General features: G+C 42.3%; 2 protein-coding genes across 10 annotated transcripts in view; one reads left to right on the top strand and one right to left on the bottom strand.

Moving 5' to 3' along the window:
• The window catches only part of CDC42BPA (CDC42 binding protein kinase alpha), a 426,736-nt gene extending 421,202 nt beyond the window's left edge, over positions 1 to 5,534 (top strand). For all 8 annotated transcript variants that reach the window (XM_036754912.1, XM_036754907.1, XM_036754911.1 and 5 more), the window contains one exon: positions 745 to 5,534. In XM_036754912.1, coding sequence (XP_036610807.1) covers positions 745 to 876 — 132 coding nt within the window. In that variant the 3' untranslated portion in view covers positions 877 to 5,534. The remainder of the gene's footprint in view (positions 1 to 744) is intronic.
• Positions 5,535 to 18,692: 13,158 nt separating this feature from the next.
• The window catches only part of COQ8A (coenzyme Q8A), a 71,827-nt gene continuing 67,507 nt past the window's right edge, over positions 18,693 to 23,012 (bottom strand). For both annotated transcript variants that reach the window (XM_036755435.1, XM_036755436.1), the window contains 5 exons: positions 22,443 to 22,584; positions 21,386 to 21,493; positions 20,951 to 21,016; positions 20,345 to 20,431; positions 18,693 to 19,969 (listed from right to left, as the gene is read on the bottom strand). In XM_036755435.1, coding sequence (XP_036611330.1) covers positions 19,682 to 19,969; positions 20,345 to 20,431; positions 20,951 to 21,016; positions 21,386 to 21,493; positions 22,443 to 22,584 — 691 coding nt within the window. In that variant the 3' untranslated portion in view covers positions 18,693 to 19,681. The remainder of the gene's footprint in view (positions 19,970 to 20,344; positions 20,432 to 20,950; positions 21,017 to 21,385; positions 21,494 to 22,442; positions 22,585 to 23,012) is intronic.

The raw sequence follows: 23,012 nt of genomic DNA, 5'->3' as shown, positions 1-23,012 counted from the left end.
TATCAGGAATTCATAAATGGACATTGGAATTAAGTATCCCATCTGACAAAGCTGGAAATAGAGAAGAAATGTACGGATAGGGGAGATCTTGAAATCAGCCTGTAGCAGTTTCAGTGAATTACCCTTACCCTGTGGGCAGTGAGACCAAGTAACTTGGGTTTACAGTCTAGAATTGTGTAGGATTCTATACCTTGAGAAGGAGCTTTTCAGCTGAGTTATTAGTCCTGCTTATGTGGAAAGAGCACACATTTCTAACTGCTTCCATTAATAGTTATGTGCATCTAAGCATTTAGCATGTACTCGTCTTCATTCTCATTACACAGGCACGCGCGCGCGCGCGCACACACACACACACACACACACACCTGTATCTTGAGAGATTAATGACAGTGAAAAAGTAAACAAATTAGTTTAATTATCAAAGGGAGTGAGGGGGTGGGGGAGGGGAGGGAAGGAGTATCTATGGTGGCTTGTGCCTTTTCCACAGCTATGGTGTAATGGAAGGAGCATTGAATTTGGAGTCAGAAAAGCTTGGTTTTCCTGGCATTGCCACATAAGACTTGTGACTTCTCAATGCCTCCGTTTCCTCATATCTAAAATGGAGGTGATGTTTCTGTTCCCTCACAGTGCTAAATGTGAGGATCATACGAGATAGTGTAAAGCACTTTGTAAACCATGATGCTCTATAGAAATGTCAGCTATAATTATTGCTCATCAATAATGTCCTAATTTTTGGGGCTGCAGGACTCTGATTCTCCAAGGCACTCTACAGCTTCCAACAGCTCCAACCTCAGCAGCCCTCCCAGCCCCATTTCTCCTCACAAGACCAAGAGCCTCTCTCTGGAGAGCACTGACCACGTGAGTTGGGACACATGAACTGCTTCAGCATTCAGATCAGACATCACAACGGCTTTTTATCCCACGGCTCCCCTTCACCCACCCTATTCTCTCGCTTTCATCTCTCCCCCTCACTTCTGCCTGAAAATTATCTAGGGGCTGATATCAGAAGGGAGGTGGGAGTAGGAAAGAAAAGGTTTACCTTCTGATATGATTCAAAGGTGAATTTTACCCCCAGATTTAACAACAGCAGAAAAAAGGGCAAACTTTTGTCATATAGCTGCCACAGATTTCTATTTGTATTGATTTCATTTCATACAATTACAGCTGCTTTCATTATCTTTTACTTCCTCCAAAAAATTTAGTATAAATAGACCAAGATAACTAAAAATGAATAAGACTTAAACGAGCACTAGAGTCTCATACTGTAAGATAGCACAGTGAACCCATGACTTTGTGGGGAGGATCAGTACATCAAAGAGCATCATAAAGCTTTCATTCAGCCACCACAATTGAATGTTAATCTGATTGTTACCAGTGAATCCTTATTAATTAAAACAATACATATTTTACTACAATACAGAGTTTAAATACACAGATTTAAGAGTTAAATACTGATTGTATATATTAAGAGAGAAGCATCATGTATTCAGTAAAAGATGGATGCTTATTTAAGAGAAAGAAATCCTTTAATTTAAAATAATTGTGTTGTTTCCATATGTTTTCATGCTAAATAATTTTAAATGTTGAAAAGACTGGTTAATATTTGTTGAGAGAGAACTAGAGAAAGCAACATTCCCTTTGGAAGATACTGTTGAGCACAGATGATAGAAGAGCAGTTTAATTTCTCTTGTCATCAGAGACATATCTATTTTCTGTAGTAGAATTAAAGCCATAATCTTCATTTTAAAGATTACTCTTCTTATCTCTCACAAATAAATGATGAGATAAGATTTCTTGCCACCCTCTCAGCTCTTCCATCCCAAAGCCTATGGGCAGAGTTATATTTTCCAAAGGAGTGGGTCTCCCTAAGGATCACAGAAGTGCTTTTTTTTTTCCTGGGATACACTGTACCTCCCCAGGCTGTAATAACATTACTCATTTTACTTCAGGGGGGAGTGATCTTCCTCTAATTGGCCTGAAAACAGTTTACCAAATAGCTAAAACTTCAGTCCACCAAATGCATGCATTTTGAGCAGCCTCGACCAAATATTTTCTTAGTTTCACCTGAGGATGGTTTTTTTTAAGTTTTGACACAAAGGATACTCATGTTTAGTCAGTTAGTCAACCCAGAATTGTCAGTTCTGCCAAGATTCCTTCCAAGATTCCAAGCACATTTCTTGCTTGGGTGGTTGGTTGTGGTGTTGGTTGCATTTTTATTTGCTCCTCTGATGTTTGGGGGCACCACAGGAAAATCAACTGAGAATAGAAAAAACTCCATTTTTCTCACAGTCCATGTTAACCTCAAGTTCTTGTACTTTTGTCATGAGATGGAGGTCTAAAACAATTTCCCCCATGAAATAGCACCCGTTAATAAGGGAGGGAGGAAAAGAAAGAGAAATCAGCCTCTTGGAATCTCCTTATGTGAGCTTCACTAAAAAATTGGAAACATATACCTCCCCTCCCAAGGACACTCGATAATGTTCCACTGCATTAAAAGAATTTTTTTCTGTGTCATAAATTTAGATCCTAGCATTTGTGCTGTATTTGACCACTGACAACCATGCTTTCATTCTACATTCCTGTGGTAACAGCAGTGACCACGCTGAGGAAAAACTTACAGAACTTTTTAGGGGCAGAGGGATCGGGCTGGGGTTATTTTATAGACATTCAGATAGGAGAATAAAAGAAAAATTACAATTAATGCCATTAGACGTGCTGAAGTCTATGGCTATTCTAAAATTATTGTATTTTATTTTGTCATGGGCACACTTGTTCCAAAAAGTCACCTCCAAGTTATTTTGCTTTTGGAAAAATATATATAAAGTTTTTGCATTTCAAGAGTCATTTAATATACTGTCTATACAATTTGGCTTGTTCAGGTGTCAAGTTGGTACCTTACTGTTTCATTGTCATTTGAATCTAACATTTTCCTAAATGCGGCATTTAGCATTAGACATGATAGAATAGCAGCAAATGTATTTGTGTCCTTGCTCGACTCAGCACTAGTGTGTTATAAGGAAAGACAAAGCAGACAAAAGGACAGAAGCCCCCAGGGAGCACCTTATTTTCAGTCTTGTCGGTTATTCTGCTCAAGGTCTTCTTAGGGATTTCCCTTCCCTAAGGCTGTCTCATATCATGCCAGTGAGCCCTTTTGCACTGGGCCAGTTTGTGGCCCCAGACTGCTTATAGACAGGACCATTGCTAAGGCCAGAAAGTGAGCCTACTAAAGGATTGGGCTCCATTTCAAATTGATCACTCTCTCAGACCTCCCAGAAGAGAAGTAGAAATGAACAGGATGAGCCCCAGAACCGTACAGAGAGCTCCAGCTCATACCACATACTGCTTGCCCCATGCCAGGGCTCTCATTGGAGTAGCCTCCCAATGATGTTTTTTAATGAAGAGTTGATTGTAATGGGGTAATTTCAATAGGAAATTGACTGCAATGTTCCACATCTCCCCTCCCCCCAAAAACGTTGTTTTTGGCAAGGAGGGGAGACACTTTCCCTCAGTTGATAAATTGTTGATATTTATACTGGGTCCATATTTTATCATCACACTACCTTCAAATGCATAGCATAATACATTCAGGATCTTCTGAGTAGGTACCCAAAAATCCACTAAAGGCTCTCTGGAAAAAAAGGATCCAAAGAAAGAAAAAGAAACTTGTTGACCATTAGAGGAGTCCAGTGGCACATGATTGAAAAGATGCTTCCCATCTCTTCTTAGTACTACACATAGAACCTCTTATTTATCGTGGGTAGTTTAGATGCGTGTGGAAAGACTACATTTCTCTTCTTACTAGAAAGGAAAGCTCTGTCTTAAAGTGGTTTTGCCCAGCCTCTGTCTCTGAGGGCTAGGCACTGCGGAGGCTCTGGTGCTAAAGGCGACTGTGCAGGTTGAAGCTACAGACCTGCCTAGCATGCTGTCTGCCCTGGAATCTTGAGTGATCTCATCATGGGCTTTTGACGTACACAGTATATGTATAATTTTTCCAAAACTGAAAACCTGAGAGGTTCCTAAAGTCAGTTGCATTTATCTAATTATTTTAAAATCTAGCCATTGCCAGTGATTTGGGCCCTTTCCTTTGGAACATAGCTTTAGAGTCATAAATTATAACTGCTGTCATTTGTCCATTTGGCTTGCCAAGAAATTCCTGGTTCCTACACTTAAGCATGGAGTTTGAAATATCTGTTCTTATCACACACACGTCCCCAGAGCCCCTGAATCTAAAACAGTTTGTAACGAGTTTGTCATCATTCTTCAGTGGCCTTTCAGCCCTCCTCTGCTTTTCTTGTGGTCAGAAATGTATCTTATCACTTAATGACTGCATATTACTGAATTATGTATCTGAGAAAGAGATTTTGAGCCTGATGGAACCAGGACTGATTGAATTTATATTGAACTCTCAGGTATTGCCTATGAATTGATGAGAGCAATGAGAGCAACCTTCTCTGACTCCAGCAGGAAAAGTACTTAAAAAGCTGTAACTGAGCTGGATTCAGTGGCTTTGTAATCACCGAAAACACTCTGGTCTTGAAGCCAAGGTGTGTTTGGATAAGATATTTTGTGTCAGTTCTCTAGATGCCGAAGCAAGATGAAAAATCAGGTCAGCTTGAATTTGTATGTCTAGAAACTTCTGATAGGCCAGACTTCATAAGTGACAGTGGTGGCCAAATACATAGGAGAGAATCAGGCACTTCTCTCACTCTTTTCTGTTTGTCCTCTCCTCCTGCCTCCCATTCATTCTTCTCTGAACTGTATAAAGAAGTGTTGACATTTCATTTTACCCACAGCATTCCCAGTTGTGACTTTAATGACTTAATCCAGGCCAAAGTTCTCAGAATAATCCTGCTTGATGAGATGATGGATGGGGGGTAGAATGTGCTCATACAGTTCACAGGGCCCAGGACTCCCAAGCAACATGGCTGCCATAGATGTTTTGTTTTCCATTTCTTTGGCATTTTCATCAGGGAATCTATGGCTCTTCTCTTTCTTTCCATCCATGTTTGAAACTATGAAACAAAAATAAACCTTCTGTTACATCTAAGAAACAGCCTCCGTTGTGGGGAAGAATTTGATAAAGACACAAACCATACTTGGTATTTCAGTGGGAAAAAAATGAGCTGCCTTTTTTATGTCTGACAGTTTCATATCATTTATTTTTTAAAAATATATTTTTAGGGTTTTTTTCATTGTAATATTATTGTACAGTTTTGCATGACCTAGATGTAATCACTTTTTTTGTTTCGAGTATAAAAGCTGACAAGTCTGTGTGGAGGGGGAAAAGATACTGCTTTGGCCTCTTATCATTTTTATTTTATTTTGTTTGGATTTGACGCCCTTGATGTTGTGGGGGACTTTGTAAGAGATTCTCTGCTACCAAACAATGATGTGGATTCTTTTGCACAGAAATATTTAAGGTGGGACAGTCCGAAATGTAATGAATGACTTCCTCACCAATACTTTATGTTGGTGACACACTTAATATTAACCTGACTTTGATGTATTGCAATAAAACAGGGAACTGTTAGAAATGTGGGTGTTTTGTCTTTTTTCCCTCATTTAAAAAAGATGAATAATGGAGAAAGGAAAAGGGACAGATCTTTTCATCTTTGTTTCATCATATTATCATTTTACCTGGTGCTACAGTGGTTAGAGTGCCAGGCCTGGAGTCACAAAGACCTGAGTTCAAATCTAGCCTCAGATACTAGCTGTGTGACCTTAGACAAGTCATTTCACCCATTTGCCTCTGTTTCTTCAGCTAACATGGGGATAATAACAGCACCTACCTACCAGCGGTGTTGTGAGTAATGAATGAGATGATAACTGTAAGCGCTTAGTATAGTGCCTAGCACATAGTAGATGCTATATAAATGCTAGCTGTTATTATCATCCTGTTCTGTTATAAATTAAACCATTGTTTCTTATTTTCATGCTGTGTTTTAAAATATGTATCAGGATACAGTCTTATCTTTCCTGCCACACAGTATTGTATAAGCCTAACCTTGATGGAGAACCAAAAAATACTGTGTGGCCAATTGCAGAAAGAGGTTTATGATTCAAATATAAGAAGCAGTCCAGGGTGGTCCTTAACAGTATTTCTTTTTTCCACAAATGACAGAAAACCACTAGTTTACTTTCAAATATGTCAAACTTTTTGAATATGAAGCGCTGTCTACTGGGGGCAGTGTCCCTGAAGATTGCCCTGATCTAGAGTGTTTCTTAAAGAAGTAAGGACAGGAGACTTTCTTTCTTCCTTTTTTATTTTCCTCCTCTTTATCTTAATTTACTGCTGACTCAGTAGTTTCTTTCACAATTTGGGGAGTGGGGGAAAGGGATGTGGAGAGATCCTTCGGTTTTTGCTGAAGTATTCCCATCAAAGCTCCAGGCCCATTTACAAACTGTGGTCACCATCATCATGGCAAGCCCCGAACTACCAAGAGCAATGTTGGCATCTAACGAAGAGCTGCCATAGCTTGTAAGGAACTCCAGAAAGTTGGTAATGGTCAACATCAGAAGGGTGGTGGGTTATGGTATGCCCAACAAAGATTGACAGCATCTAATTCGCTCCAGAAGAGAGCTCCCAAGTATAAATAGGAACCCTCATCTTTCCTCAACCCTGGAGATGCATTTTTTCACCCTGATCCTGAATCTGGGAATATTTTCTTTTAAGGAAACTGGACAGTTTTACATCTCATACCTCTTTTACGCTTCCCACAGTCCAGTTAATTGAGCAGGTAGTCTACATGTGCAGGTTCAAAACTCATTACTCATCCAGGAAATAAATGTCAGCATTGAGAAATGCTGCTTTTGAGGTAAGAGTTTGTTGAACAGAGATGGTTTTCTAAGTAGGTTTCACATATTCCAACCCCCACAAGTCTTCTCTCCCTTCTTTTAAGGTAGACGTGACATTCTTTCTGAAATTCGTATTGGTTTACAGATTTTAAACTGCTTTGGGAGTTTTCCTCCTTAATATAAGAACTTATCATGACCAAGAATATGACTGCTGTTCTTTAAATCTAGTGACTAAGCAGTGTGCGAAACATTATTATGATGCTCTCTGGAAAAGTCCAGCAGACCAGCTCTCTTCATTTAAGTTCAAGTTTCAAGAGGCAGCATGACAGAATAGGCAAAGCCCTGGACTTGGAGTCCTGACGGCCTAGATTCACATCCTGCCTCAGACGCTTACTAGCCGTGTGACAGTGAACAGAGTCCATCAGTCTCCTCCTCTGTAAAATGGAATTTGATTCAGTGACCTCTAGCGTTTTTTCCAGCTCTAAATCTCTGATCCTGCAATCAAAAAATGAACACAAATAGGCGCTGGGCCAGTGGCTAGGGAACAAAGATAAAAAACAATACAAGATAGTCTCCAACCTGCAGAAGTTCTCAAATTAATGAGAGGAGGGGAGGAATAAGACAATATACAATTGTACTATGAGGCAGAATATGCTAAACATACGAGAATAACCATCTAGATAAAGTGCTAGAAGAAACAGGAGAAAGAGATCATCCACTGCTTTATCCACTACGCCATGTTGCCTCAAAACTTAGAGCTGGAAGATCAAGGAAGGCTTTCTGGAAGAGTCAATAGTACCTGAGCTGGGCATTGAAAGAACAAAAAAGTTTCATCTGGCAGATGTGTGGAAAAGAATTCATCCCCAGCATGGAAAATGACATGTGTGAATCCTGGACATGGTAGACGACAGAAGGAGATCCAGGAACAGCAAATAGTTCAGTTTTATTAAAATGTAGAGTCTTGACTCTAAAGGAAAATAGAGTGAAATGAAATCCAGTAACAAGAAGAAGTGATGGCAATGTGGGTGAAGAGGAAGGGACACACACAAGAGATAGCGTAGAGATAAAATTAACCTCTACAAAGGACATATTTCTATATATCATTGGAGGAAAATTCTTAAAGATTTTGCTGGAAAAATGAAAGTTCTGACAGGTCTATCTAAGACAAATGCTTTATTGTCCTATTATCAGCCTACCTAAGTTCAACTGACTTTTATGCAAGTGATTTTTCAGCTACAGCAACTCTCAAAGGCTGTCCATTAAATTATGTAAGGATTACAATCCTTGTCAGTGAAGAGAAGATCCATACTGATGAAATTACAGATCCTTGAAATGAAAAAAAAAATAATCTGGAAACTGGATGTGGGTATGTGAGGGAGGAAGTTAACAATCAGAGGTTTCAGTCCTGGGTGATTAGCAAGTTGGTGGAACTATAGAACAAAACAGGGAAGTTGGGAGGAGGATGAGAGGTGAGTTTAGCCTTGGACATGTTGGGTTTTCTGCTAGGGTGCAGAATGAGGCACAGATGTCTAGCAGTCAGAGAGAGGGGGTTGGAGTTAAAGGAAGCTATCAGGATATAGCCTTGGGAATCATAATGCATCAGAGGTTATGATTGAAACCATGGGAAAAAAATGAGTAAGTGACAAAGAGTGCAGAGAAAGATAATAGGGTCAGTAGTAGATCCTCAAAGGAGCACCAACACTTGGGGAAAAAGAAAGAACCAGTGAAAAGAGTGAGAAAAGACCAAAGAGGAATGCTCGGACAGGAGTAAGAATCAGGAGAGTAGGGGCAGGGAGGAGCATTTGGCCAGGGGATGGGCTGGGGAGGGGATCAGTGGCATAAGATACTGCAGAAAGGTTAGAGGAAGAAGTTTGAGAGAAGGCAACTGGCTCTGTCCATCTCTCGGTCCAGGCTGCCAACATTCCTAGAACCAAAGTTAGAAGACAACTATAAGACTATCAATCAAGCTTTGACGGGACAAAAAAAGGTCATTTTGCAAAACTAGCTAGTTTTTACCCTAGACCGTGAGCAAAAACTTTGCATCTTTCACATGAGGATCAAGCTACTTGAACAAGAACAGGTGTATGTTACTTGAGTTCATGTGCATGTGTAAGTAGTGTGCCTGTGGACACACAGAAATACAAAGTTAAAGAACTTCAGCAACCATCTAGGCCAAACCCTGCTTGAAAAATGGTCCTCCAGCCTCTTAACCACGCCAGAGAAAAAGAGCCCGCTATCTTCTGAGTCTTCCCATTCCCTTTGGGATAATTCAGACTATCGAGGAGTTTTTCCTGACATTCAGCCCAAATTTGCCTTTTTTTAACTTCTGCCACAACTTGCTCTTAGTCCTATTCTCTGAGACCAACAGGACAAATCTAATCTCTTCTGCATTATAGCCCTTCAGGATAGCTATCTTACCTTCTCCCCACCCCCCACTTACCCCCAGTCTTCTCCAAGTTCCTTTAATCTATCCTCATATGGCATAGGCTCAAGGTCCTTCACCAGTGTTTGTTTACCTTCTATTAAAGTTTTCCACCTCATCATTGACATTCCTAAACTGTGGTATCGTGAACTAAACAATGTTCCAGATGTTGTCAAGCCAAGGCAAAATACTGATGGATTCTATCACCTCCTTCCTGGATGCTCTGCCTCTCTTAATGCAGCCCAAGATCTCATTAACTTATTTCCCTGCTTTATCACATTAATGTCTCATACTAACCTTACAGTCTACTAAAACCCTTGTGTCTTCTTCAAACTACTAACAAGGTTCTGTATCCTATATTTGTGGAGTTAATTTTTGGAACCCAAGTGTAAGACTTCATATTTATTACTATTTTAACTAAAATATTAACATTTTAACATAATTGAATTGGCCCCACAAAGCATGCTGGATAGATTTTCACTTCAAGCTATAAGACAGGATTTCAATGAGCAAAGTTCACTATTGCTTATTTCATACTTCTAAAACATTAAAGTACAAAAAGTAAGTGTTATCTCAAAGGGCCAAGCAATATGATTTAATTTTTATCAGGTATTTCATAGGATTGAATTTTGTCTGTGTATCTTTCTTAAAATTGTTTTTAAAAATTACCATCAGTTCACTGTTTTATACCTTCAAATAAAAGTATCATAATGTCATGGACAGTAACACTGGGTCAAGAGTTAGAAGACGTGAACACGAATCCTGGCTCTATTCTTTATCTTGGGCTTTACTGTGCCAAGCCTCATTTTCCATATGTGTAAAATGGGATAATAATATCTGCCCTATCTTTCTCATAGTTTTGTTTTTAAGGAAAAGTGAATTGTAAACTGTGAAGTTTAATGCCAGTGTAAGTTACTATTCTAATCGAGATTCATATGGCAAAGTGAAACACAACTATGTAATAAAAAAAAAACCACTGGTGAGGAGTCAGGAACCTGGGTGGGTTCTCACCTCAGTTTAAATTTGATAATTTACTCAACACTGGGACATACTTTTCTGCAGATGCTTTGCTTTGTCGACTTTGGTACTGTGTTGCTTTGTCATAAAAAGCTTGTTAATGTATGGAAACATTTCACTCTCTCTGTTCCCTAAGCATATGTGTCTTCTCTCAATCATGAAACAGTTGGAAGAGCTTTGTATAGTCTGACCCTTGGAACGCGATTTTGGTGTGTCAGGGAATGGAAATTAGAGTGGAAAGAGAACTGGATTTGGAATCAAAAGGCCTGAGTTTGAATCCCAGCTCTGCCACTCACTACCTGTGTGGCCGTGGGCAAATCACTTCCCATCTCTGGGTCTCCCTTTCTTCCTCAGTAAGATGAGGGCACTGGACAAGATGATCTCTATAGTCTTTGCAACTATAAAATTTCAACTACCAAAACATTTTTTCATTTCCAAAACTAAGCAACTTTCTTATTCTTTACACTTCAAGTTAAGAGTTAAATATGAGAAGTCCATCACTAGCCTTGAGTCTTCTCTTACCTCTCGATCAGAACTTTCCCAACTTTGAACCCTAAGACTATACTTAATTTCAGTGAACTCTCTAAAGCCACGTTGAGAGAAGCCCAATAGCATCACCACCCCGAATTTGTCTTCAGGAGTAGGTTAACCTAGTTTCAACCTGAATCCCTGAGATCATTCCTAGATTCAGAGTCTTGGGAAGAATGAATTTGGCTTGACCCTGGAGTTGGTAGTTTAGATATCTGCAGGATTTCATGGGTGAAGAGTGTGAGTTCACTGTTCAAGGATGGCCCTTGTATTTTGCCGGTTATGACTAGTTCACGTGCTTTCTAATTAGCTGATGGCTTTTTAGCTAAGGATTATAATGAAACACTGTGCACAACATATTCATTTTGGTTCCACCACAATGCCGTGAGTGAATGTGATAATGTACAAATATAATAGTATATTAGTAGCAGAAAGTACACTAGTATAGGTAAGATTCAAGAGACCTGAATTTTAGCCACAATTTTGTCACTCACTGTAAGCAAATCTCTTATCTCTGTTTCTGGGTCTTAGATTCCGCATTTATAAAATGAGGGGGAAGACTAAGTGATCTCTAGAGTCCTTTCTAGTTCTAAAGTTCTTTGCTAATTCATGTTCTATGACCTACTTATCATGTTGGTGGTATTTGAATCTATGGACTGACTCCAAAGGTCCTGGTTGAGTACCACTTGTACCACATGCAGATTTCTTGGGCAGTAATTTGGCCCCCTATCATCTGCCATACCAAGTATCAAATTCCATAATATTTTATGTAGTGTTTTTTTTTCCATTAAAGAAACAGGACAAAACAGGTATACATCTCAGCCTTGCTTGGAAAAATAGGAAAAGTCAAAAGGCTTAAAAGAAAGAATATGTGTCTGGCGAGATGAATCGTTGAATTAAAAAGCCAAGTTATCTTTACTCATTAGATAGAATTGTAGATAGACCATCCCTCTTAAATCACATACCCTGCCTAGTCAAAGAGTAGTAGCAATAATAAATCCTAAGCTATTAATTATGTTTACTAAATACAGTTGAAATATTCACTTCTTCATTTGTGGATTTTTTTGAATTAAGAAAAAACCCAACACAGTAATACTTTGTGTGCTCTTTCTAGAGTTTTGAATTTCATTCAAAGCATCAAAGAATCTGAATTAGATAGGCTCTGGGGTCCTTTCCAGTCCAGCCTGTTCTGAACAGGCATCTTTTCCACATTGCCAAGAAGTGGTTGTTCAGCATCTGCTTCCTGGGAAAAAGGTCTTTCACACCTTCTGACTCCTTAGTACGAGTGGTAGAGTGTGCAGTCCTTGTTCTGTGCCCCTCAAGGAAATCAAATGGCTGTTTCTTTCTAAAGAGTGCTTGGGTAGATAATAATGATGAAGGTAATAATAATTAGAATTTACATAGTGCTTTAAGGAAGTCAAAATGCAGAAGTATCTGTGGAATACCCGTTTCCTTTTTACATTCTGATAACAGGGAGAGAGTGTGGCTTTCTAAAAAGTATAAAATATTATAAATGTATAAACAATATAAAATATTGTAATAAAATAGTGAGAGCAGACAAAGTGGGATGCTAATAAAGAATTGAAACCTAAGATAAGTAAAGAGGTAGCCCCTTATGAGTTCAAGTCACCAGGCCCAGGTGAACTATACCCAAAGATCATGAAAGAAAAGGCAGAGAATAGTTATTCCCCCATTCACTGTCAGTGATCTTGAAAGATTACAGAGGACAGGATAGGGACCACAGGAACAGAGAAGGGATAATGTTGTACTGGTGTTTTAAAAGGGGTAAAGAATGTAATTTGCAAAATATAGGCCAGTGAATTTGACTTTGTTTCCTTGAAAAATTCTAAATCCTAATACTAGAGGGGATTATGCAAAGATCACAGTGAGCTAATAACATTGCTGCATCAGGACGTGCCATGCCAGACTCACCTTATTTTATTTTTTAATAGTTATTGGACTGATATCAAGGGAATGTTGTAGGTACAGTTCACCAAAGCATTCTACAGAAAGAAAAATAGGAGCTGGATAGTAGTACAGTTAATTATATTCAGAACTGGTCATATAACAAAACACCGAAAATACTGACCAAATAACCAAAAAAAAAAGGTGGAGTATTTGGCAGGCTTGTGAAATTTGTAGTTGGCACAAAGCTAAAGAGGGTTAATATATTGGAGGACAAATCCTAAGAGATCCAAAAAGATCTTACCATGCTAAAATGGTGATTTAATAAGATTTGGATACAGATGAATGTGAATGGAAACTGAAGTGATAATCTCATCAGCTTCCACCACAGATCACATAGACAGAAAGCAGAAATAGAGGAAGAGTCTGGGAAGCAGACCACAAGTCTGGTTGAGAGGCATGACAGTGATGGGGGACTTTAATTTTCTAGACATTTGCCTTCTTTGCCTCCCCAAAACAGTTAATAATTTCTTAACTTGCCTTGATAATAATTTCATCTTTCAAAAAGCAGTGTCACCAACATGGAAAAATTCTATTCTGGCTCTAATTCTCACCAGTATGAATGAACTGGCTGCCAGGATGGAATAATTGGAAACAAATGGGGAAGTGACCACTTCCATCTTGGAGCTTGTAAAAGAGGAGAGAAAAGCCAGAAGTAGTCTCACTCTCCCATGTACCTTAGATTTTGGGAGAGCAAATTTTAGGGACTTCAGAGAAAGGATAGGTGCATGAGAAATCAGCCCAGGAGGAATAAGAGCTCTCAAGAATTAAATTATATAAATTATAAAAATAAAGACAGTCTGAATGAGGGAAGAAAAGGGAAGGATTTGGATGGAAAAACATGTACAGAAACCAGAAGAAAGGGCAGGGATTAGAAAAGGAATATAAAGATTTGGTGCAATCCTGTAAGGACACTTAGGAGTGCTATAGCTCAGAATGAGCTGAGGGCAGCAAGGAAGGCTAAAGACAACCGGGGGCAGGGTGAGATGGGAAAAGGAAGAGGGATGGGGAGGGAGAGGGAGGCAGTGTGAAAGCTTTATTGGAGAAATGAAGAAGAGCAAGTTACAAACAGTACCACCGTCTGGAGTGGATAAGACGATAATTAGCTCATGGAAAAGAAGGCAGAAAATTTTTCATTTTCCTTCTGTTTTCTTTGCCAAAGAGAATGATTGTTTGGATTGGGTGGACAGAACAAATCTGGCCAGTAGTTTATGCCCAAGATGAATAAGGAAATAGTAGGGGTGGTTTACTACCCATGATCAGTGACCTACACTAGGTGAACTGTATCCTTGAATCTTGAAAACAATTGGCAGATGTGATTGCTAAGCCAGTAATCATTAATGGCTTGATGTCAGCTTTCAAGGTGTCCACTGGAGCACCCCAGGGACCCCTGCTTGGCCTTGTGCTATGTAACCTTTTTCATCACAGATTTGGTATACAGAGTGGGATGCTGATCACCTTCACACAGGACACAAAGCTGGGAAGAACTCTTCCACTGGACGACGGTCAAGGTGCACAAAGATCTTGGCAGGTTTTAGAACGCTGAGATAACTATATCGAATATAGGATAAGATAGGATTGAATCTCTGGTTTCATTGGCACTGGGAACTCCCAGATAAGGAAACTCCTTTTACCAGTGCAGGTGAGCACCTTTTTCATTTGGTGTTAGTTGCCCAGGTCATTGAGAAGTTATCTGTGCGTAGCTGTGACACAACCTAGGGGTGTCAGAGATAAAACTCGAACCCAGGGCTTTCTGAGTCTAGCTTTCTATCCACTGTGCAACACTGCCTCTCCAAGATTAAATATGCACAGATGTGAATTCTTAAACTTGAGCTCAACAGGTCACCTTAACAAGTTCAACAGAGAAGGCAAGATCAGATTGCTTTCTGAAAAAAGATCTGTGGAGCTTGAGGGATGATAGTCTCAATGTGAGGCCAGCAAAAAATTAGTGAAGAAATAAATATAGATTGGATTTCAGGACAAACTTCTTAAAAATGAGAGTTTTCCAATAGTTAAGCGGTCTGTCTTGGGAATTGGTGGGTTTCCCAGTAGGGAGATTTTCAGACAAAGGCTAGATGACCTTGACAACTGGGTGGGTTGTAGAAGGGATTCTTGTGGGGGTACAAGTAGATTGCCTTGTATTGGTTGAACTACCTTTTGTATTTATTCTAGAAATACATATGTTCAGGTCTTCTCTGACAGAACGCAAACTCCCCGAAAACAGGGATTTTTGATTTTTTTTTTGTCTTTGACCCTCCAGTACCCAACATAATGCCTGGCACGTAATAGGCTTGTAACAAATGCTCGTTGGTTGACTAGATGACCAGTGGCAGTCCATTCCTGCTCTGAAATTCTGTGATTCTGTGAAGATGACCTTTAATAAGGATATGTTTTTTAAAAAACTACAAGATAAGGGAGACACAATTAAAGGGCCATTTGTCTGACAAAGGTCTCAGGGTTTTAGTTCAGTACTAGTGAACAGTAACCACAACAGCCAGCATTTACATAGCGCTGTAAAGTTGGCAGAGCACATTGGTCCTCACAACCCTGTGAGGTGGGATGTTAGGATTAACCTCATTTTACAGACCAGAAAACGATGGCAAACAAAAATGAAATGACTTTCCCAGGGTCACACAGCTAGTAGGGGTATGCATCAGGTTTTGAACTCAGGTGTTCCTGACTCCAAGTCTAGCACTGTCTTTACAATGTAGTTTATATACTCTACTTTAAATTCTATATTCCTAGCTGATGGTAAATAAAGAAGGTAATTCAGTTAGGCTGTGTTGAGAGGAATAGAGTCCAAAAGAGGGGAAGCGATGGTTCCATTGCACTCTTATCTGGTCTGACCACATCTTGTGTATCATAGTCAAGTGCCTGGCGCCACCTCTTAAGACTGAAACTGAGGAGTGCCCAGAAGAAGGTGACCAGGAGAGTGAAATAACTCAAGATCAAGGAAAGGCTGAAGAAAGTGGGGATATTTAACCTAAAGGAGAGAATTTTTAGGGAAAGGGGAATGGAGACATGATAAAGTACCTTAAAATATTTGAAAGAGGGGCAGCTAGATGGCGCAGTGAGTAGAGCACCGGCCCTGGAGTCAGGAGGACCTGAGTTCAAATCCGGCCTCAGACACTTGACACATGTACTAGCTGTGTGACCTTGGGCAAGTCACTTAACCCCGATTGCCCTGCCAAAAAGCAAAAAAAAAAAAAAAAAAAATATTTGAAAGAAATGTGGAAGAGATTAGACTTATTTTGCTTGGCTGCAGAGGGCAGGAATACAAGCAATGAGTAGGCTGCAGAGACAGTTTTAGATGTAGAAGACTTCCTCAGTATTAGAGCTATCTAGAAGTTGAATGGCCAGCTATCTCCCAACCCTGCCAGGAATAGTGACCCTTGAGATAAGAAGTCCAGGGACTACGTTCCCAGGCCTGAGGAATAGCGGGAGCCCCTTCAGCTCTAGGACTCCCATGCTGGATAAAAAACTCACCCAATCCATAGGACCAGACCATGGTTTACATTCCATTACAACAGGGCCCCTCCCCACAAGGGCACCTTGCCATCTTCCCTGCCACCTCATGCATACACTCTCCTTTTCACTTCTTGCTCTTGCTCTGGGAACAATAATCAGTGTTACCATTGCTACTGGAAAGGATGTGACAACCTACTGCCCTCTATCTCCACTCACAGTCCTTCAGCCCAACCCAAATACCCTTCCTGGCCAACCACTCCCATTTAGGTGTTGGAGAGTAAAACAGAAACAACTGAAAGGCAGAGGTTTTCTCACTTTATTTTTCATCTCTAGCATCTAGCCCAGTGTTTGTCATTAGGTTCTTCCTCACAAGAAGTCTTCAAGCAAAAGCTAAATGGTCACTCAGTGGGGTGTTGTTGGGGCTAGATACCAAGGTCCTTTCTAATTGTGATTCCTCAGAGTCCTTCCCTTTGCAGGGGAGGACGTCCCTCCACGGGGAAGGCTTCTTTGCTCTCTTCTGCAAACCTACACAGCAGAATAACTGGTAAATTCATTTTGATTTCACTCTCTGAATTCTGCAGATCCTTTTGAGGATGTGATGACATCTCCAAAACATGTTTCAGAGAAAACACCCAGGTCTTTTCCATATGAAAATTATCCTTAAGTGACACACAGTTGTATTTATAAACAAGTAGCCATTAGCTTAGCTGCTGGATCGTACAAACAAAAAAGGCTCAAATGAAGCTCTGCCTACTTCTGTCAGCCTTGTTGGCCCCTGCATCTCAGCTTCCAAACCAGCACTTAGTTATTAGATAGTTGGGTTTTTTTCTTTAATATTGGTAAAGTATTTCCCAAAATAGTAATTGATACCACTGGTGGATTGTAGAGGAGTTGGAGTCATAGAGACCAGAACAGCCGAGGTTGAAGCAGCTGAGGTATACAGGCTGTGTCCTACAGACCATGTGAATGGAGGGCACTAGACCCTTCTGGAATCTACAACCTTCTCCAAGCCCTTATTTAAGGTCTCTCACAATTTTAATAGGTACCTGGAGCAATACAGAATTCTGACTACTGTAGTAGTGACCAAAGGAATTAATATTTATGTAGTGCTTACTCTGTACAGACAAAATAGGTGTCACTGGGAAGGATAAAGTTTCTACCTTTAAGCTGACTTGGGTAGAAAGAACTGTAAAAAAGAATTTGGTTGAAGTTGGCAGAAAGATGAGAGTTCATTTGCGTTGCTTGATGGTGTGATGATTTCACCTGCTGAGAATTCTGTATTTTATTTCGGCATTTTCTGGGGAGTAAAGTGTCCTTTCTCTCTGACATCTCTTCCAGTGCACCATCTACTCCTCTGCTCTTTCTCTAAGAAAAAGCCACATGTGTAGACACAATCCTGAAGGCACAAAATCTTAATTCAGAATAACCTTAAAAGTCTGTCAAGGCCATTTCTTACACCTGTGGCACGCAAACCAGTAGGCTGGGCTAAGCCACTTGTTCCATAGTTGGGTATAGGAAGCTAAGGGACCCATTTGTAGTCTCAGATTTGACAATGGAGCTGAGGATTATATTAACAGGTGCCTTATTTACAACGCTGAAAGTTAAGCTATTCCCTCCACTTATAATTTCCCATAATTCGCTCATCATTTCCTGTGACAAGCCCCGCTTCAGGCAGGACGAGGAAAGTCCGTTAGCACAGCTCTAGTCAGTGCCTGCAGTGTGCTCAATCTTTATTATTGATTGATAAAAGAGAACATGCTCATTCGTTTACGAATTTCCCTTGATTTATACTTTCGTGATATTTGTGGATATCCTCAGTCTCCAAAAATGTGTTTTAAAAAAAAAGGTTTTGGTTTTATCACGGCTCGTAGGGGCATCCTCTCACAGCAAGGGGGAGCTACTATGGAATTGATGGAATAATTTAGATAACCTGGATCCTGGGGCATCTTCAGTAGCACAGTTGACATGCTTCTACATGTGTTTCCTGCCCCCCCCCCCCAACCCTCCATTATTTGGTCTCTGAAATCCTGCTTCTGTACCTCCCAACCCCTTAGAGGCTTTTACCTCTTTAGGACTAGGGCCTCAAGGGGATAGCCCCAACTGAAGACCACATTTGTGGGTTTGAGTTCAGGGATCCTGTATTCCGTTTCATCCATTCCTTGATCTCAGTCCTAGTCCTGGGACACGAGTCAGGCCTCTCTCATTGGACATGGTCATGGAATGGGAGAACAAGGTAAGCAATGTGAAAAGTGCTGTGATTGTAGCACAGACGCCTGGGCCTGGTGTTCTGTTCACCCATCAGTCGTATTTTCAGCCTCCTCCATTCCCTGCACTGGAGCAGAGGCAGCAGCTCCCAAACCTCCATCTAGCCAAGTCCCTGCTAAAGGCCCCTCTGAAGCCGCTGGCATCAAGGCTGCACCTACTGCTGCTCCTCAACTCTTGTTATCAATGTAACAAATTCTTTGGGGGCAAAGGAAGAAAAGAAGACGGCACCACGGCCAAATCCACAATTTTTTATTGAAATGAGTAAGTAGGACAGTTACAAGAACGTACAAAAACATACTCTGGTGGCCCTTCCCATTAGGTCAATCTGTGCATCTGGCTGCAACGTAGCAACACAGCCCTTTTCTCTCACGTTCCTTTCAGCAAAGACTTCACTGTTGGAGGGGAGGACATCAGCCAAGTGGTGGGATCTCTTCTCCCCCCACCACCGCCCTTGATTTCTCTCCCCCTCTTACAGTCCCTGAACCAGATGGTGAGAAGTCCACTGATATACATTCAGTTGTCAAAAACTCCCAAGAGAACCAGCTTGCCGGAAGGCAGGTAATTCAGTTAAGTAGCTTTTTTTGGCACTATTCTGTACAGGTTAACTTCCTCTCCAGCTCTAGCCAGAGGGAAAAAGGCAGGAAACATCAAAGCATTTTGTATACACCCACATATATCCCCAAAATCTTACACTACAAGGTCTGGGAAGTCCTAAAAGGCTTTTTCTCTCTGTACTTATTTAAGGAGAGAGGGGAAATGGATGCTTTCCCTTCTCTTAACATTCGCAGGAGGAAAATCCCTAATTTAAAACACACACACAGAAAAGGAAAACAAAAATCAGGTCTTTTTTCCCCTTCATCTTTGTCCAAAGCTATTTCATAGAAGGAATCAACAGTGAGTAGGTTTCAAGAGATCTGTCATGGTTCAGTTTTCTTTCTTCTCATCCTCAACCCCACCCCGTCACTACAGAACCACTGGCCATGGAGGACCCCCAGCAGCCACCCCCACCCCACCCCTGCCTCGGCACATTCACAATTTCCTCCCTCTCATTGGTAAGTAGAAGGTTCTAGGTTTGGTCAGTACCAACACCCACTTGCTCTGATAGAACTTGTAGCTTCTAGGACAGTTTTCCAATGCTTGAGATGCTCTTGGGAGGTGACAGACAAAGCTACCTGGCTCTCTGCCAGACAAAAGAGGGCCTTCAGACAAGACAATGGGCAATTACTGCTTCTCAGCCTTCCTCTTGCAATAGCTGCTGTAGGTTTCCTCAAACATTGCTTTACAGGGGAAGCAAGCCTTCAGCTTGGAGCAAATGAGGAACGAGCCCCCCATCTTTCGGTGGAGGGAGTAAGTCTCCTCCGGCGGGGGGATGAGACGGTGCTTCAGCATGATGGGAATCAAACCGTGGATCTTCTCAGTGGTGTTCTGGCTCCCAAAATTGAACGGTGAGTCCGAGGCAAAGGCCTCCCCCAGGATGAGGATAGCATCTAGGTGGGCATCTTCCATGGCCTGGGAGGGGTGGGAGAAGGAAGGAAAAAGAAAATTAGAAAGACAGACCTGAGGCCTTTGCTCCCAGATATTCAGGACATGGCTGGTCACTAGAAGTGGTTTATTATTTGTCAGGGTTCAAGAGCACCAGAGGGGAAAGTATTTTTAACCTTGCTCATCTCTCCAAGGGATGTTGCAGTTGGCTGCAGTTAGTAGCGATCTCATCCTGACCATTTAAATCTCAGGTCGAAATGAAAGGAAATGCAGCTGTGGCCTAAGTCAGGGCACCTCCTTAAGTGAAACGTGCCAAAGTGGCCTAGGGGAGGCTCGCCAATGCACAAACTTCAGGTTTTAAACAGGGCCATCATCTGCCCTGGGAAGCAGTCCTCAGCTTACCTTCACTTCATAGCCGGTGAGAAACTTCATCTCTATAGACTTCCTCAACACGGTTTCTCGATCCTGATCAGCCGCAGCCCTGATTAACTAGACACACACAGGTGAAGGGGCATGTCTCATGGCCACTGGCTGACTCCCCGTTCCTTCGGGATTAAGCCCCCCTGCCCTGCCCACTTTCCTTAGGAGTGTTAAGTGATGAGAGGCAGAGGATCAGGTTTTAGGAACCCCTCTTTACTCCATCCAGCTGCCTTCCAAATGCCCAGATCTGCAGCAGATGGGGAGACACAGGTATGGAGACAGAGGGGTCGGTTTGTGGGGGCCATAAGCCAGCTCCATTCTCTCCTGCAGTAGCTATGATCAGTACTTCCAGGAGACAGGGGGAGGGGACAAGGGATGCTCTTTTTCCTTGGTTCAGATAATGTAGCAGAGTATGGATCCCACTAAAGGGCTTCAAGTACACATGGGCTTTCCAAGGCCATTCTACGTCCAGTCAAGTTCATGTTTCTCCTGGGACTGACCCACTCTATGGGCCCAGGCCCAGACACAGCACAGAGGTCAAGTAGTACTGCTAGAGGGTCCCCTATCTCTGCAACTGGCCTTCTGTACCTGAATGTAAAGGTCAGTGAATGATTCATCAAACTCGCGGGTTGCTCCAAAGTCAAGGAGAGCCACCTGGAGAAGACCAGAAAATAGGGTAAGAAGCTTCTGGGTGGGGTAGGCAAGGGGAATGAGTGAGGAGAGGGGCTGTAAAGATGCTCCCTATTCCCTCCATTCAGGAACATTGTGGACCCAGGTATCCCAAGGCAATGGATGATAGCTGTGTATTCCTGCTTGTGGAGGTGGGGGAGGGGTGTCCCAAGAAGGCTCGTGCATCATCCCCTCCACCTCCAGAGGCTTTTGGACTACAACTTCACGCTACCTGGGTGTGGGCAACAGGCAGAGAATACCAGTAGCAAGGTTCTCGTGCCCCTTTATTCTGTGACAGAACTCGAGCTCTGTGGCGACCAGGGCCAGTGACACTCGAGGTCTGAGGCGCCTTACCTTGTGCTGCTGGGGGTCATAAAAGAAGTTAGACCAGTTGGGGTCAGTCTGCATGAAGTGAAACTCAAACAGCTCCCTTAGACACAGGACCAGGATATTGTAGCAAATCTGGGGGAAGAGAAGGGCAGGAATGGGGAGGTGATGGTGACTGCAAGCCCACTTTGACTATTATTCTTGGGCGGCACAGAACACCATCACCCTCTGCTGCGGAGAGCTGCCCCACCCCAGGTGGTGATAGTGCTCTGTACACACAGGAGGGAAGTCAGCCCTCTGCTACCTAGATTTCAGAGCCTCTTGAGGGCCCAGACATGGGAGAAGAAACTATTAAAGTTTGCCTCAGGATGACATCTGGGTCATAAGGAAAAGGAAGCAGCATTGCAGGGAACCCCACTGGTGCCCTGAGAGGTACATTCCTCTGTTCAGCCACCCAGAGTACATACCCAAGGGCATATCTAAGAGCTGGCTACACAAGGGACCCACCTTATCCTGCTTCCTTCCCTTGTACTTCCCTCTGTCCCAAACCCATATTCTTTTGGGGGTTTTTCAGAGACCTTGAACTCTGGTGCTATTTAGAACGTAGGTGTGGATAGGGAAAGGGCAGCCTCAATTCAGTCATCTACATAAGTGTGAAGGCACCCTTAAGAACCTCATTCCACCTGAACCACTGCCTACTTTGCTCCCTTCTAACCAAATGGTAAGCACACAGCTTGGGGCATATGTGCATATACTGAACAAAATCACTGCTCCCAGAGACTAAGCTGGGGAGTACACTGAAAACAGGCATGCCACACCTAAGGGGCTGCCCCTCATGCCCTCATGTGGAAGGTGCTCTTTTTTCCAAGAGCCAGTGACTCCTAGTGGTCAGCACAGCCCTGGGTTTGAAGCACTTAACAGGTCATGCTGAGGGGAAGGTCAGCTCCTCCTAAGCACCTACAGTCACTGAGCTCTTCTAGACCCAAGGTCAGACAAGGGCAAAGAGCTGAGGGCCGGGGCTCCTACTCCCGTTGTCTCCCTTACTCTCCCCACTATACACCCAGTGGCTTCCCCAGTGAAATACCTCATTTCGAATTTCCTGGCTCAGCCCTTCTGCCTGGTCCAGAGGAAAGCCAGACACCAGTTCTGTGGTCAGGACACGAGGACTGCAAAGTTCATCTATGACCTCTGGCACACAGAAGAATGGGTGATCCTTCAGCAGCTCCCTAACCATCAGAAGCACCGAGGGGAGAAAGGGTGACGTTAACTTCCTCCTCCACGGAGATGCCTGTGGCGCTCAGGACACACACACACACACACACACACACACACACACACTGCTACCAGGATGCCCTCCTCAGAGGTGAAGGTGACATTTCACACAACAGAGTTGTCTCAGGTCTCTTCCCAAAGGGAAGGCTGGAGTTCAGGAGGACAGTCAGGGACAATTCCTGTCTGCTCCACAGCCTAGAACCAGCCCCTGTCCTTTACCTCCTTCTCTTAAGGCTCTTTCCATGGACCCTGTGTGGCGGCAGGGGCAGGACAGACAGACCAAGCCCCTCCCTCTCTGCAGCACTAAGGGGAACAGAGAACTCTGGGTAAAGGCTTATACCCTGGACCTCCCTTCAGGGTGTGGGGGAGGGTCCCTATAAGC

This window comes from Trichosurus vulpecula, chromosome 4, assembly GCF_011100635.1.
Source record: "Trichosurus vulpecula isolate mTriVul1 chromosome 4, mTriVul1.pri, whole genome shotgun sequence".
NCBI classification, from domain to species: domain Eukaryota; kingdom Metazoa; phylum Chordata; class Mammalia; order Diprotodontia; family Phalangeridae; genus Trichosurus; species Trichosurus vulpecula.
The sequence above is the reverse complement of the archived record's forward strand: the minus strand, read 5'-3'. Positions and strand labels throughout refer to the sequence as shown.